Source organism: Hyla sarda, chromosome 3, assembly GCF_029499605.1.
Source record: "Hyla sarda isolate aHylSar1 chromosome 3, aHylSar1.hap1, whole genome shotgun sequence".
NCBI lineage: Eukaryota > Metazoa > Chordata > Amphibia > Anura > Hylidae > Hyla > Hyla sarda.
Genome location: NC_079191.1, coordinates 171,361,560 through 171,379,134, shown reverse-complemented (window position 1 = coordinate 171,379,134; position 17,575 = coordinate 171,361,560). Strand labels below are relative to the sequence as shown.

The following is a 17,575-nucleotide window of genomic DNA, read 5'->3' as shown; positions in this document are numbered from 1 at the left end:
TTGAAAAACAGGCCTGGTCTTTCAGGGGCGTACAGGTTTACTTGTATTGGTCCTTAAGGGGTTAACATAAAATCTTCAATTTACCAATAGATCATGTTTAAATGATACATTCCCTTTATCAATATTGTTGTTTCCTCAATATAAACAGCTAAAATGAAATACTGAGGTATTTATATTGGAGATGACGAGGACCTAAATTAGTGCCGGAGTGATGCAATAAGTGGTGTCGGATCATGCCTACCATTCTTTTTGAAGGTGCCTCACAATACTTTTTTTTTTTTTTTTTTACAAACCATTACCACAAATACCTGGCAATTAAAGTCCCATAGATTGAATAAAGTAAACACTAAGAGCTGTTCAAAGGCACAAATCAACATAAAACCCATAGACACTAGTTACCAATTAGCAACAGCTATTGCAACCAATGTGTTATTAAATAACTTTTTGTGGCTTTATAATTAGGGAGATAATAAATTTAATATTTATAATTAGGGAAAAAATACTGTACATCTTACTGCAGTAACAATATAGCAAGATAAGAGGTTGTGTCTGGTACAATAAGAGTTCCAGATAGAGAGCACATAAAGAGGAGTCTTGTAATGTGATAATAGATAAAGCTGTGTTTACACCAGTCTCCTCCATTGTTCTTCTCTGATAATGTGCGGCACCAGTGGGTCCGTTACACATAGAACACCAAATGCTCTCCTTGGACCCCAATGACTTTAAAGGGGTATTCCAGAATTTTTTTTTTAATTTTAATTTTATTTGACTATAGTATGGGGCTGTAAAGTTAGTGTAGTTCATAATAATGTGTCTGTACCTTTGTTTGATGGTGATCTTGCAATTCTTATATGACCTTTGCCACAATGTTTATTTTTATCAGTATACAAAATGGCTTTTGTCTCAGGTTTTCCCAGGTTGCAGTGCAGCCCGAGACATTACATCACTAGTCAGGTGTTCAGAGGGAGCCTGTCTTTGCTTCAATCAGTGGAGCGACTGCTGGGTGGGAAGATGATCATTCTGCAGTGAATTGTAGTTTTGCATCAGCTGGTGGCACCCTGGTTAGAAAACACTGGTCTATTGTTCACAGCAAAGCATGGCAGGCAGCACACCTTTGGTTCAGTGGGTGCCGTGGCTGATGTCTATGAGGAAAAAGAGCTACCTCACACTTACAAATAAAGCTATTATGGGATTTGTAGTTTAACAGTGGGATTTCCAACAGGAAATACCCAGTTCACCAAAAGCTAGCCACAGCGTTATGGTAATCTCACAACATAACCATTTAGCCCCAAGACAAACACGGATCCTTCCTAAGCATGTCCATTACTGTCTGACAGGTAAGTACTAAAATCACCTTATGATGGATAACCCTTTTAATGGGGTCTGTTGGTTTTATTGGACAAAACAGTTCAGTATATAGCATGTTAAAGGGGTTATCCCCCATAAGGTGATTTTAGTACGTACCTGGCAGACAGTAATGGACATGCTTAAGGATCTGCGCTTGTCTTGGGGCTAAATGGCTAAATGTTGTGAGATTACCATAATATTGTGGCTAGCTTTTTGACAACTGGTATTTCCTGTTTGACTTTTAGTTTTTTCACTACAAATCCCACAATTCCATTTTCCTCCCTCCCACACAATCAGCCACCCCACCCATTGAAACATAAATGAGCTGCATCCATCAAAAGACCTGTTGTTTTCAATCAGGGTGCTTACAGCTGTTGCATCAGTTGCAGTTTGATCTCTCTCCCACCAAGCTATCGCTCCACCCATTGAAGCAGACAGGCTCCCTGACATCAGCTGACTAGTGAGGTCAGGTCTCGGCCGCATTGCAAGCTGGGGAAAAACTGAGACAACAGTCATTTTGTATGCTGCTAAAAATAAATATTGGAGTGAAAATCACAGAAGAATTGTGAGAAAACCATCACACACAGGTACAGACACTATATTGTGAACTCCACTAACTTTACAGCCCCTGTAGCATAGTCAAATAAAAAAAATCCTGGAATACCCCTTTAAGCATCTGCAGGGCTTTGTGAGACTTGTAGGGCCACCTGCAGCATGATTGCCAGGGTCCAATGAGTCAAGATGGTGGCTGGGGCTCTTCTTACCTGTTTTGTGCCGCTCTGCTGCATCCTTTCGTATGGTCTGCCTTCTGGAAGGCTAAACCGATCACATAGCATAGTCCTGAATAGTAATAACCATTAACAGATAGTTATAAAAAGTCCCCTACAGAAAATAAAAAATTATAAAAGAAAAAAATAAGTTATAAGTTAATAATAAAAAAAAATGTGAATAAGTCCCTCCACAATAATCATTATTTCCCCCCTTTTCTAATTTTACAAATAACAATAAATAAATAAATAATGAAACAAACAAATTTGGTATCTGTGTGTTTGCAAATTGCCAAACTAGTTAAATAGAATATTGATGGTCCCGTGCAGTAAAAGACATAAACATAACCAAAAAAACTCAAAAATGTTTTGCTGACATCACATCTTGATCAAAAAGTCATATTTACGCGAAAGTGGTACCAATAACAACTACAGATCAAAGAGCAAAAAATTTCCCCTATAGATGCATATACAGAAAAATAAGAAAGTTACGTGGGATCAGAATAGGGGAATTTTAAACATACTTACCATATTTATCGGCGTATAACACGCATTTTTTAGGCTACAATTTTTAGCCTAAAGTCTATCTGCGTGTTATACGCCGATAAGTGCCGCTGCCCCATTGCCGGCGCTGATAGCCAGGGGGAGAGAAGGGGCGCCGGCAATGGGGCAGCGGCGCCGAAAGACAGGGGTAGAGAAGGGGCACCCATTGCCGGCACCGCTGCCCCATTGCCTCCCCCATCCCTGGTTGTATAGTCACTCGTCATTACGCCGCGCCGTGCAGCGCATAGCAACAACGCAGGGGACGCACACCGGAGGCCTGAAGCAGTGTGGACCAGACCCCGGCAACAGGTAATTATACAACCGGGGATGGGGGAGGCAACGGGGCAGCGGCGCCGGCAATGGGTGCCGCTGCCCCTTTTCTCCCCCTGGCTATCGGCGCCGCTGTCCCGATAGCCAGAGGGAGAGAAGGGGAGCAACGCCGATAGCAGGGGGAGAGAAGCGGCGGCAGCAGGGCTCTAGACCCCAGGAAAGGCAGGGGGAGAGAAGCTGGCAGCAACGGCCTCTCTCCCCCTGCCTTTCCTGGGGGCTTCTGCAGGGTCAGAAACAGTGTATCGGGGTATACACATGCACACACATGCACCCTCATTTTACCAAGGATATTTGAGTAAAAAATTGGTAAACACGCACCCTTGGTAAAATGAGGGTGCATGTTATAGGTCGGTGCGTGATATACCCCGATAAATACGGTAATTTGTTTTAAAAAAAAAGCTTGACTTTTTTTTTTTTTTTTAAAGCAGTACAATAATAGAAAAACTATGTAAATGAGGGTTTTGTTTTAATCACACTGACACACAGAATAAAGTAAACATGTCAGTTTTACCATATAGTTGACTGCGTAAAAAACAAAATCCCCCAGTGCGAAATTGTGTTTTCCTTTTCAATTTACTGCCACAAATTATTATTTTTTTATTGCGTTATACATTTTATGATATAAGGAAAGATGTCATTACAAAGTACAATTGGTCACGCAAGAAACAAGCCTCATATGGGTCTGTGGATGAAAAAATTAAAAAGAGGTATGGCTTTAAAAAGGCCTCAATGCTGAAATGGACTGTGCCATTAAGTGGTTAAGCATATATAAGACATATAGGGGGAGATTTATTAAAGGGGTACTCTGGTGCTAAGGCATCTTATCCCCTATCCAAAGGATAGGGTATAAGATGCCTGATCGTGGGGGTCCCGCTGCTGGGGACGCCCGTGATCTTGCACGCAGCATGTTTGCTCCGGGTCTGATTACTGGCGATCACGGAGCCGGAGCATTGTGACATCACGGCTCCACCCGTGTGACATCACGCTCCGCCCCCTCAATGCAAGCCTATGGGAGGGGGCGTGGCAATGTCACAATGCTCCGGCCCCGTGATCACCAGTAATCAGATTCGGAGCGAACATGCTCCGGGGACTGATTTTAATGGGGTGCTGGGTGCAAGATCACAGGGGTCCCCAGCGGCGGGATCCCCGTCATCAGGCATCTTATCCCCTATCCTTTGGATAGGGATAAGATGTCTTATCGCCCGAGTACCCCTTTAAAACCTGTCCAGAGGCTTTTTCAAAAATGAAAGAAGAGATCTGATTGGTTGCTATGGGCAACTGGTCAACTTTTCCTCTGGACAGGTTTTCATAAATCTCCCCAATAAGGTTTTGCCCAAGGCCCTCACTAAGGAAAACCCCCATCCATGAGCTGGCACATGAGCATCTGCATGTCAGAACCTTGATGGCATGGTAGCGCGACCATATAAATTAAATACAGCAGTGGCTTTTCCAGAAAGATAGCTGTGGGAAATGATTAATCATTGTAACTATTGTATCTAAGTGTTTTAGATTTTAATTTACAGCATATGTATTTATTAAAAATAACCTGAAAATCTCTTTAGGGTACGGTCACACATACAGCATTTGCTGAATATTTTGCTGAATGGCAGGCAGCTGGCATATTAGGAAGAAGTCACACACCCTCCTATAGACATGAATGGAGGGGTGTGAAGTGAGGTCACAAGGGGACGTGGCTTGACGTCACGTCTCCAGTCCCGGAAACCAGCTTTTGCAAGACTGAAGCAGCAGCTGTCAGGACCCCTGTGATCAGACATCTTATCCCCTATCCTTTGGATAGGAGATAAGATGTCTATGGGTGGAATGCCCCATTAAAACTAAAAAATTAAGGGGGGCGTGGTTTGCCATGCTGCAGTGCGGACGTGTGTGACCTGAGCTCCGGTCCCACACCCCAGTTTTAGCTTGCCCTCTGGTGCATTTTATGGGGAACCGAAAGAAGACCCACCAGAAAAGGGCCCTGACCCGTCCATCCTCCCCCCAGAAGGGATCTCACGGGCTATTTCACCTGCTCCCAGCCTAAAAGAAGCATCTCCCTGCCACCTGGCAAGATGGCGGTCGCCTCCTCCTCGCCTCCACCTCCTGATCCTGCCTCGGGGCCTGTGGCGGGACCGGCCTCCATCCCGGCTTCCGCTTCGGTCCCGCTCCTCGCCCATCTGACACCTGCTGCCGGGACCACGGAGACCGCAGCTGCCGGGGCTGAATCCCTGCTGAAGCGCCCGGCCTGCACCCTCACGCTGCCTCCTGTGAAGGACCCCGGAGCTCGCTGTGCTGCGCCTGTCGGGAGCGAGGCACGGGCCCCTGTCCTGACCACGCTGTGTGCACAACATCCTGCTGCTGCTGAGAGGGCTCCGCAAGCTGCCGGAGGAGCGGAGGTAAGCCAGGAATCCCCTCCGTCCCCTCTGCCACCCAGCCCCGGGACTACAATGAGCCCTCTCCTAAGAGGGACCCTGGCCATGGACCTCCTCTCACTCTGCACTCCTCTCAGTGTGGGGCACCCTCCTGGCCTCCATGCGCTCCCTGCTCCCCTGCAGTGAAGCAGCCGCCCGCTGTATTGGACAGCGTGCCACTGGGCCCCCTGCAGTCCCCCCTGGAGTGGCCCCCTGGTTCTGGACAATGTCCCTCTCCACTGGTGGCCTTCTATGCCATGCCATCATCTGGAGCGGCCCCCACGCTGGCCCTGGCACCCCCCTCACCACAGTGGTCCTCTGGTTCTCCATGGGACCCCCGTATATGCTCCTCTCCTTCCCTCAACTGTGGAGGTGTTCCATTGTCTAACCCGGACGGACCCCTTCCTGCTGGAAGTCCATTCCTGCCTGAGCCTTATCCAGGTGACCCCCCGCTGAGTTTAAGGGGTACCCCACCCATTTTCAAATCTTCTACACCTGGACTCTCTCCTCCTACCCGCTCTGCAATGGCTTCCTCCGTTGCTGACCCCCAGCCTGTAGCTGGTCCTGACTGCCCTGTCACCTTTGCAGACTTTCAATCTTTAATTGCTTCATTACCCACAAGAGAGGATTTCTCACTCTTTGCTAAACAGATGGTGTCAGAGTGCAAGCAGGAATTCGCTCAACTTCGCACTGAAGTGTCTACTTTGTCGTCCCGTGTGGAAGCGGTTGTCAGTGTTCAAGACTCTTCTACTGCTGCGGTCCAAGTTCTTCAAGAAACGGTGCAAAAACACAGCAAACAGCTTTTCACCCTGCAGCAACATCTGGATGATGTAGAAAACCGTAACAGACGCAACAACATCCGTCTGCGTGGCCTGCCAGAAGCGGTCGGCCCTGATGAACTATACCCTGCTTTGCTTTCCATTTTCAATGACCTGCTTGACCGACCGGCTGACGCCCATATAGAACTGGACAGAGCCCACAGGGCTCTTCGCCCCCCTCAACCTGACGACCGGCGTCCCCGGGATGTGATTTGCCGGGTCCACTTCTACGCTATCAAAGATGATATTCTACGTGTGGCTCGCACTCGCAGTCGGATCCTTTATAAAGACGTTGAGGTTCAACTGCTTCTTGATTTGTCTCGCCATACTTTGGCTCAACGTGCGGCCCTTCGACCGCTGCTGGAAGCGCTTCGTGAAAAAGGATTGCTGTATTGCTGTTTCTGCGCCCCCCATGTTCATGCTATCCCCTGTCTGTTTCTTGCACCTTCTCATCTCTCTTCTTGCACTGCATGTTGCCTACTTCATCTGCACGTTTCTGGGGTCCCGGGCTCAGGCTACCCCTCTTGCTTGCCTGCTTTCCATTTACCCCTCATAGGTTGGAGAAGACGTGGGGTTTTCTCCCTGTCGTTTGTCTCCTTGGTCTTGTACCGCTTCTCCTTTAGGTTGTGCTGCGGCAGTTGATCTGCTGCTACTTCCACGCCTTTTCTTGGGTGTCCTTCCTTGTGTCTTTTTCTCCAGGTTTCTCCTGAGTTTCCCTCCTTCCTTGGTGTCTTTTTTCTTTTCTATGTCTCCTCTCTCTCCCCACTCTTTTTCTTTGTTCCTCTGTGTTTCTGGTGACGAGAGGTCCGGCGGGACCGTAGGTGCTGTTTCCGTGTTCTACCCATGGCAGACCTTAACATCGCCTCCTTTAACGTGAAGGGACTCAACTCGCCGGCGAAAAGGACGCAAATCCTGCACCATCTTCATAAGCGTAAGGTACAGATCGCCTGCTTCCAAGAAACGCATTTTAAGGTGAATCATGCCCCGACCCTCAAGAACAGACACTACCCTGTCTGGTTCTGCGCTAACAACCCAGATGCAAGCGCTAAAGGGGTGGCTATTGCAATCCATAGATCCCTCACCCACCAGATTCTTAAGGTCACCTTGGACCCGCAAGCTAGGTATATCATCCTGTCCCTTTCCCTGGGGGGTACTACACTCACGATCATTAATGTATATGCCCCTAACCAGGGTCAGGTAGATTTTGTTACCAATTTTATTGACACGTGCCTGCCTGAGGTCACGGGCACTGTGGTCCTTTGCGGGGACCTGAATTTGACCTTGGATCCCACGTTGGATAACTCCACGGGACGTTCTAGCCTGTCCTATGCCGCTATAAAGCGCGTGAGACGTGCCCTCGCCCTTTTGCAACTGTCGGACGTCTGGCGCTTGCAGCATCCCTTGGACAGAGACTACAGCTTTTTCTCCTCCCCACATGGGTCCTACAGTCGGATTGATTATGTGCTGGTATCTCATAGTGCTTTGCCCTGCGTAGTGTCCTCTTCCGTGGGTAACATATTGTGGTCTGATCATGCTCCAATATTTTGCTCCCTCCATCTTCCATCCCTGACTCGGTCGGCACGGTCATGGCGGTTGAATGAATATCTGCTCCTGGACTCTGTTTGTCTAGCGGATCTGACCACAACTGTCTCCTCTTTTTTGGCTGATCATAGAAATGACCCCACTGCCCCTTATTACCAGAGGGAGGCGCTTAAGTGTGTCCTCCCTGGGGTTCTTATTAAAAACGGCTCTAGACTTAAAAGGGGTAAAGCCCAGGCACTTCGCAACGCTCTGCTTTTAGTCTCCTCGTTAGAACTAACACATAAGCGCTCGCTCTCTCCCTCCGTCCTCCGGGAATTACAACTTGCCAGATTGGAGGTTAAACGCCTCTTGGAGGAATCTTGGGGGCGCTGGCTTCAGTTAGGCCGCAGTCAGTTCTATGAATATGGGAATAAAAGCGGCCGCATGTTAGCTAGGGCACTGCGCACTACGATGGCCCAATCTCATATTTCTAGCATTCGCTCTCCTTCTGGCGGGGTGGTACATTTGACACCGGACATCGCCTCTGCTTTCCATGCCTTTTTCTCTGACCTGTATGACCTCCCTGTTCACCCGGTCCCTCCTTCTCCTCCGCCTTCACCTTTTCCACCACTGTCCCCCGAATCTGCTGAGGCACTGGAGGCCCCTTTCTCTTCAGAGGAACTTGCTAGTGTTATTAAGGACCTCCCGGGTGGGAAAAGCCCCGGCCCTGATGGGTTTACGGCCAAGTTCTACAAAACCCTTCTGGACTCCCTCTCCCCCCTTCTGTTGCGGGCTTTCAATTCTATTTCTCCCTCTACCCCTTCCCTCCTACTTCCCTGGTGGCCCACATAGTAGTTCTCCCAAAACCAGGGAAGGACGCCCAGTCTTGTGGGAGCTATCGTCCCATTTCCCTGTTGAATGTAGATTTCAAGATCTACTCCAAGTTGTTGGCGATTCGCCTGAACTCTATTCTCCCATCCCTGATACATTTGGACCAGGTGGGGTTTGTGCCGGGGAGGGAAGCCAGAGATAATACAATTAAGACGATTGACATTGTTCACTTTGCCCAATCCACTAAATTGCCCACGATGATCCTGTCTTTCGATGCCGAAAAGGCTTTTGACCGGATCTCCTGGTCCTCCCTGGCACAGACCTTACGACATGTTGGGCTGGGCCCTTCTTTTACCGCTAAGGTCCTGGCCCTGTATAGTACTCCGACAGCCCGCTTAAAAATCAATGGCTTTATGTCTGACTCCCTTCCTATTCGCAATGGTATGCGACAGGGGTGCCCCCTTTCCCCGGTTTTGTATGTCCTGGTAATGGAACATCTTCTGGCATCGATCAGAATGGACCCCAACATTCATGGGGTAGTTGCTAACGGCCATGAATATAAATGCTCTGCCTTTGCTGATGACTTATTACTGTATCTCATGAATCCCATAGTCTCGCTACCCAATCTTCTGGCTTGCGTGCGGGAATTTAGTGTGTGGTCTAATTTCAAGATAAATTACTCCAAGTCAGAAGCGCTTAATGTCTCCTTGCCCGGGCGTACAGAACGCTCCCTTCACTCTGCTTTCCCCTTTGCCTGGCCTTCCAGAGGCATAACTTATTTAGGGACCAGGATCTCACCCGACCTCACCCAATTGTTCTCTCTCAATTTTTTCTCCCTCTTATCGCAATTTCGCACAGATTTATCCTCCTGGAATAGAAAGGAGTTCTCTTGGTTTGGTCGGATGAGCATCTTGAAAATGAATCTCCTTCCTCATCTGCTCTATCTTCTACAGACTATTCCTATTCATATTCCACCCTCCTTCTGGCGTACCCTCCAACGCTGCTTCGGATTGTTCGTCTGGTCCTCAACCCGTCGCTTAAATCGCTTCCTCCTCTCTAGGCCAAAGTTGTCGGGGGGAGCTGGTTTACCTGATTGCCGCCTATACTACTTGGCGTGTGTGCATGCTCGGGTCCTCGACTGGTCGCACAACTCCGACTCCAAGTTATGGGTTCGATTGGCCCAGGATATTTGTCCCAAGGCCCTGGTTACTCTCCCTTGGACATGGTCTCCAGCCCGACAGTCCTTATATCCTACATCTTATTCTGCACGTCACACTCTCGCCTCTTTGCACTCTGCTGGAGCGGGGGGGGCTGTCTGATCGTTGTGGCCCGCTCCTTCCCATAACCGACCATCCGGACCCCCCCCCCCCCCCTTGGAAGAATGGTTTGCGGAAGTCGCTAACACCCGGCATATGGAGGAACTTTTGGCTGTCCTCCCGGCCGACGCTGTGTGGGTCGAGACCACTTGGCTCCCATGGTTGCAGTTCTGCTCCTCCCCACGATATAGATCCCTAAGATAGTTCCTGGATTGATTGGGGGTGGTCTTCCTTTGCATCTCTCTTCATCTGGGTTTGTGCCCCGTCGGCCCTCTCTCCCGTCCCTCCTTTGACTTTGTTCTTTATCTTGGTCTTGTTTGTCTCTGTCCTCCTTTAGCTTTGAACTTTGTGTTGCTCTGCTTTTTTTCTGTGTATGCCGCTTTTTGAAATTGTACCCTCCTACCTATGCCTCTTTCTGGCTTAATTCTTGACTTTCACTTCTCGTTATACTATCTGGCTCCTAGCCATGTCCACTGCACTGGTACTTTCTTAGGTTCCCTTGCTTGTTGCTCAGGGCTCCCCTTGGGGCTCGATATGCTTCCTCTGATTTACTTAGCTAGCCTATATTGCGGGCCGAATGCCCGTGCTATCTTCCCCTTGTTATTGCTATGTATCATGGTACTTTGTTTATTTCCTTTGTGTCCTCTTGGGTCTCCGCAGGCCTTTGGACGGCTTCTCCCTTATTCATTGTATTGCTTATTTGCATTTGTATTGTTAATTTCTTTTTTTTGTTCCTTAATAAAAACTCTTTTGAATTTGAAAAAAAACAAAAAAAATAAAAAGGCAATGATCAGTAGGATGCAAAAAGAAAAAATGGACTGGTCCTCACGAGGTTTTGCTTTTCTATTAGCCAAAATGGCACAAAGATAGTGCAGTTTGACTGATATGTGTAATTTAACAGCTCAATTACATCATATAGTGTGCAGGATCAGTTCAGCCTGTAACTCTGAGCAGAGTTTTACTCAGCCGGCACCTTAATTGGAATGTTCCTAGGAATGCAGTCCAACTTCCAGCAAGCCCCAGGCATAATTCCGCTGACCTAAAAGTATAGACAGGGAGGAACCTTGAGGAGACACTCCCCACCCAGTACTCAAGTGTTTACCTTCCTGTGTTATTAATGCTTTCTAAAGCTTGCTGGGGAAGGGCACTTACTGAACCATCAGAGAAAAGTTCCTTTTACACGGGGCGATTACTGTCCGACAAACGTTCACATTAGTTCTCAAATATTTCTCTGTGTAAAAGGCTTTGTGATTATATTGTTTATGTGGCCACAAAACTCTTGATTTGTCGACGACAATGAAGGTGACAACTGGGCTGCGTACATAGTCCTTTAAATTAGAGCCATTCACCCTGTATATAAATGATTGTTGCCTTTAACAAGCAATCATCTACCAGAGTAAAAGGGCCATAAGGCCCTAACATGTATGGTTCAACTAGATTTTTAAAGTTGCATTTACACTAAACAGTGTTTTCTAGGGCATGATGCAGCTTCCTTTTTTATTTTGGGGGGGGGGGGGGGGCATTTGAGATTCTGTGATCCAGAATTATGTGCCTCCATGTTTATAATAGAGGGGTTACCCTTTATGGTAATCCTACCCTGATTTAGAACAAGTTGACTTTTAACCTTGGTATTGCTTTTTTTTTTTTTTATATAGAGACATGGAATTTTACCATACATGTTTTAAACTTAAATGGCCTCTGTCACAAAACTTTTTTTTGTTAAATACAATAGAGCACTATAAAATATGTATATTTGTAAATACATTCAATTATTTTTTTTCATTGATTTACCTTCAAAATCGCCTGTATAAAAGTGGCCACTAGGGGTCCTCACAAAAGAGGCCCATGCTGATCTCTGCCCGTCGCTATATGAAAACCGACAGTGGCAACACTCCTGAAATGTCGGAATACAGGAAGTGAGGGTGGGCTTTAGAAGGCTCTGTGCATGCTCCCAGCCTGTCATTCAGCACAAGGAGAAACAGAGGCATATATTGCCGTGACGCGCACCATGCTGCAGCTGCTTGTCCATCACAGGTACTGCCTGGGGCAATAGCATTATCCCAGTATGAGCACACGACTGGCTGGGATTTGTAGTCCCATTATGCAATATGTAAGAGGAGCAGAGGATTATACATATTATCCTCTGATCCTCTTACACATTGCATAAGATATTGTGTGTAGGGGACTATAAATCCCAGCTAGCCATGCAATATGTAAGAGGAGCATATATATACATCATGGCCGTATATATATAGAAGAAGGAAAGCAGCACTTCCAGGCAATCAAATGGTAGGTGCACGCCAGTCTATGGGGTCCCGGTCACGGCCCAACACACATCCAAAACAGTAAGGCGACTGCGGCACACAAATTCGTGAAAAAAATTACGTTGTGTTTATTCCATGAACAAGAGCGACGTTTCGGTGTTCTCACAACACCATTTTCAAGCTAAATAACAGTGATCCAACAGGATATTTATACATACAAGTGCAAATCAATTACAATCAATCAGTGTACATAATCATACAAAATACAAATTCAATTAATACAAAAGCATAATAAAGTGCAAAAACGCGTGCATAAAATAGTTAAAAATGTGATAAGGGGTATATAAAATACCCAGATATAGTGATTAATATAATAAAATTACCACACACTTGTGTAATATGATTAAAAACAGAGAATGGTCTTATGATGATCAATTACAAACATGTGTGCTTATTAATATAAATTAATACTTATGTTTGGAGAAGGCGGGATGTTCAAGACGCTCCACATGTATATAAGTGTATGTCCGCCATATCAGCGTGGCTGATTATACATTGCGGCTGCGCCGCATTCTACGTAACTATAGTAACAGATGTTGTGAGGAAATGTGACCAATCAGACGGCGCCATGTATCCTTTCCCACAGTACCTCTGTGGCGGTAACCTGATCGGTCATGTGATATACTAAGTGTATTGCTTACAATCTCCAATCAGGGGTGAATACGTGGCACACATGTGATCCGTGTCAGTGATCACATGGGGCCGGGGCTGCGCATGCGTATTGTCATCTTTAGGTAAACCGACTACCATCTTACTTCAGAAAAAAGTAAACTGAAAAAAATGAAAAATAAAATATGAATAATCAAACAAAAATACCAGCATCTTTCAAGCTGGTCCAGACTTTGGACTCCGCTGTGTTGATAAACGCCCCAATGTTTTAAATATTTTAAGTATTTTCTTCTGAATAGACACCTATTATACCGTAACTTGAGGTAAGCCATGGCAACCGGAAGCGTAATCTGCCTCCGAATCGCCTCCACATACCCCGACTCAAAGAAAGTAACCCTCCCGAATCGCCTCTATGTGGGGGACGCAAGTGTTACTAACGGGGGTGTCATCATCATTCCTATACATATTTTTTGTTTTTTTTTTGTAGACGGTAACAATAAATGAACCAAATCAAGTACAATAACGAAAAATCAAAAATAAGTAATATAAAATAAAAAATAAAAAATAAATAATAAAATAAAGAATAAAGAATAAAATTAAATTAAAATAAGAATAAATATAAAAATAATAAAATAAAATAAAAAAGAATAAACAAATAAATACCGTATATATAAAAAAATATATATATATAAAAAAAGATTGCATGAGATAATGTGTGTTGGGGACTACAAACTACAGCCAGTCGTGCAGTGACTGACTGGGATAAGAGTGTATAAATATATACACCAAAAGAAAGATTCTGCAGCACTCCAAAGGTTGTGAAACTTGAGTGAAGTTTATTTAGTGTATATATATATATATATATATATATATATATATATATATATATATATTATCCTCTGATACTCTTAAATAATGCATAAGATATTGTGTGTAGAGAACTACAAATCCCAGCCAGTCGTGCATTATGTAAGAGGATATATATATATATATATATATATATATATATACACATACACTGCTCATAAAAATAAAGGGAACACTAAGAACACATCCTAGATCTGAATGAATGAACTAATTGTTTGAAATACTTTCGTTTTTACATAGTTGAATTTGCTGACAACAAAATCACACAAAAATTATCAATGGAAATCAAATTTATCAACCCATGGAGGTCTGGATATGGAGTCACACTCAAAATCAAAGTGGAAAACCACACTACAGGCTGATCCAACTTTGATGTAATTTCCTTAAAACAAGTCAAAATGAGGCTCAGTAGTGTGTGTGGCCTCCACGTGCCCGTATGATCTCCCTACAATGTCTGGGCATGCTCCTGATGAGGTGCTCCTCATGACAGTCTGTGGTGCAAAGTGGTGTTGGTGGATGGAGCGAGACATGATGTCCCAGATGTGCTCAGTCGGATTAAGGTCTGGGGAATGGGCGGGCCAGTCCATAGCATCAATGCCTTCCTCTTGCAGGAACTGCTGACACACTCCAGCCACATGAGGTCTAGCATTGTCTTGCATTAAGAGGTCTCACAAGGGGTCTGAGGATCTCATCTCGGTACCTAATGGCAGTCATGGCAAGCACATGGAGGGCTGTGCGGCTCCCCAAAGAAATGCCATCCCACACCATTACTGACCCACCACCAAACCGGTCATGCTGGAGAATGTTGCAGGCAGCAGAACGTTCTTCATGGCATCTCCAGACTCTGTCACGTCTGTCACATGTGCTCAGTGTGAACCTGCTTTAATCTGTGAAGAGCACAGGGTGCCAGTGGCGAATTTGCCAATCTTCGTGTTCTCTGGCAAATGCCAAACGTCCTGACGGTGTTGGGCTGAAAGCACAACTCCCCACCTATGGACCTCGGGCCCCCATAACACCCTCATGGAGTCTGTTTCTGACCGTTTGAGTGGACACATGCACATTTGTGGCCTGCTGGAGGTCATTTTGCAGGGCTCTGGTAGTGCTCCTTCTGCTCCTCCTTGCACAAAGGCAGAGGAAGCAGTCCTGCTGCTGGGTTTTTGCCCTCCTATGGCCTCCTCCATGTCTCCTGATGTACTGGCCTGTCTCCTGGTAGCACCTCCATTCTCTGGACACTACACTGACAGACTCAGCAGACCTACTTGCCACAGCTCACATTGATGTCCCATCCTGGATGAGCTGCACTACCTGAGCCACGTGTGTGGGATGTAGACTCCGTCTCATGCTACCACTAGAGTGAAAAAAACGCCAGCATTAAAAAGTGACCAAAACATCAGCCAGGAAGCATAGAAACTGAGAAGTGGTCTGTGGTCACCACCCACAGAACCACTCCTTTATTGGGGGCGTCTTGCTAATTGCCTATAATTTCCACCTGTAATCTGTTCCATTTGCACAACAGCATGTGAAATTGATTGTCAATCAGTGTTGCTTCCTGAGTGGACAGTGTGATTTCACAGAAGTGTGATTGACTTGGAGTTACATTGTGTTGTTTAAGTGTTCCCTTTTCTTTTTTGAGCAGTGTATATATATATATATATATATATATATATTTACAGTTATGGGCGTAAATGTTGGCACCCCGGACATTTTTCAAGAAAATGAAGTATTTCTCACAGAAAAGGATTGCAGTAACACATGTTTTGTAATACACATGTTTATTCCCTTTTTGTGTATTGGAACTAAACCAAAAAAGGGAGGACAAAAGCAAATTGGACATAATGTCACACCAAACTCCAAAAATGATCTGGACAAAATTATTGGCACCCTTAACTTAATATTTGGTTGTGCACCCTTTGGAAAAAAATTACTGAAATCAGTCGCTTCTTATAACCATCAATAAGCTTCTTACACCTCTCAGCAGGAATGTTGGACTACTCTTCCTTTACAACTGCTCCAGGTCTCTCTTAATGGAAGGGCGCATTTTCCCAACAGCAATTTTAAGATCTCTCCACAGGTGTTCAATGGGATTTAGATCTGGACTCATTGCTGACCACTTTCGAACTCTCCAGCGCTTTGTTGGCATCCATTTTTGGGTGCTTTTTGATGTATGTTTGGGGTCATTGTCCTGCTGGAAGCCCCAAGATCTCGGATGCAAACCGAGCTTTCTGACACTGGGCTGTACAGTGCAACCCAAAATCCGTTGGTAATCCTCAGATTTCATGATGCCTTGCACACATTCAAGGCACCCAGTGCCAGAGGCAGCAAAACAACCCCCAAAACATCATTGAACATCCACCATATTTAATTGTAGGTACTATGTTTTTTTCTTTGTAGGCCTCATTCCATTTTCGGTAAACAGTAGAATGATGTGCTTTACCAAAAAGCTCTATCTTGGTCTCATCTGTCCACAAGAAGTTTTCCCAGAAGGATTTTGGCTTACTCAAGTTCATTTTGGTAAAATGTAGTCTTTTTTTATGTCTCTGTGTCAGCAGTGGGGTCCTCCTGTGTCTCCTGCCATAGCGTTTCATTTCATTTAAATGTTGACAGATCGTTCACGCTGACACTGATGCTCCCTGAGCCCACAGGACAGCTTTAATATCTTTGGAACTTGTTTGTTGCGCACTGTGGACAAAGGCAAATCTAGATCTCTGGAGATGGACTTGTAACCTTGAGATTGTTGATATTTTTCCACAATTTTGGTTCTCATGTCCTCAGACAGTCCTCTTCTCTCTTTTCTGTTGTCCATGCTTAGTGTGGCACATACAGACACACAATGCAAAGACTAAGTGAATCGCTCGTCTTTTTATCTGCTTTCAGGTGAGATTTTTATGTTGCCCACATCTGTTACTAGCCCCAGGTGAGTTTAACCTGTTCAGGACCCAGGGCGTATGGGTACATCCTGACACCCTGGTACTTAAGGACCCAGGACGTACCTGTACGCCTAAGGGAATTTCGGTCCCCACCGCGTGACGGGTGGGACCGGACCGGGGTGACTGCTGATATCGATCTGCAGGCACCCCGCGCAAATGCCCAGGGAGGGACATTAGATCCCCCCCATGTCGGCGATCGCAGCAAATCGCAAGTGAATTCACACTTGCGATTTGCGCAATTCCGGGTCATTACGGGTTTATGATGACCCGGAATATGAGGGAGATCGCGGTTGTCCAAGACAACCATGATCCCTCTGAAGGGATAGGAGTGAGGTGGCAGGGGTGCCACCCCTCCTATCCCTGCAGGGGTGCCACCCCTCCTAGACGCGACGACCAATAGCAGATCGGGGTTGGGGGTTACTTTCGGTTTCCCCATTCTGCCCACCCACAATAGGCGGGGCAGGACGGTGAAACCGACAGGGACCGGCACCGAAGGTTACTTACCAATCTGCGGAGGCTGCGGGCAACTGTGATCGGTGGGCGGCGATGTCGTGCGGCTGGCTCCCTGGATCCTACGGAAGCCGGTGAGTTGCCTAGAAACATCTGGAGGGCTACAGTCTGAGACCACTATACAGTGGTCTCTAAACTATAGCCCTCCAGATGTTGCAAAACTACAACTCCCAGCATGCCCAGACAGCTGTTTGGGCATGCTGGGAGTTGTAGTTTTGCAACAGCTGGAGGTCTACAATTTAGAGACCACTGTACAGTGATCTCCAAACTGTAGCCCTCTAGATCTTGCAAAACTACAACTCCTAGCATGCCCACACAGCAGTTTGCTGTCTGTGCATGCTGGGATTTGTAGTTTTGCAACATCTGGAGGGCCACAGTTTGGAGATCACTGTGCACTGGTCTCTAAACTCTAGCCCTCCAGATGTTGCAAAACTGCAAATCCCAGCATGCCCAAACAGCT

The 17,575-nt window shown here is 46.0% G+C and overlaps 1 protein-coding gene across 4 annotated transcripts in view; it reads right to left on the bottom strand.

Annotated features, from left to right (window-relative positions):
• TNK2 (tyrosine kinase non receptor 2) overlaps window positions 1-17,575 on the bottom strand; it is a 305,681-nt gene that overhangs the window by 159,868 nt on the left and 128,238 nt on the right. For 2 of the 4 annotated variants that reach the window (XM_056565498.1, XM_056565497.1), the window contains exon 3: window positions 2,112-2,229. The exons of the other annotated variants lie outside the window; for them this stretch is intronic. Coding sequence is in view for 1 of the 2 variants with exons in the window: in XM_056565497.1 (XP_056421472.1) it covers window positions 2,112-2,183 (72 nt within the window). In the remaining variant the exon portion in view is untranslated. The remainder of the gene's footprint in view (window positions 1-2,111; window positions 2,230-17,575) is intronic. 4 annotated transcript variants of the gene reach the window in all.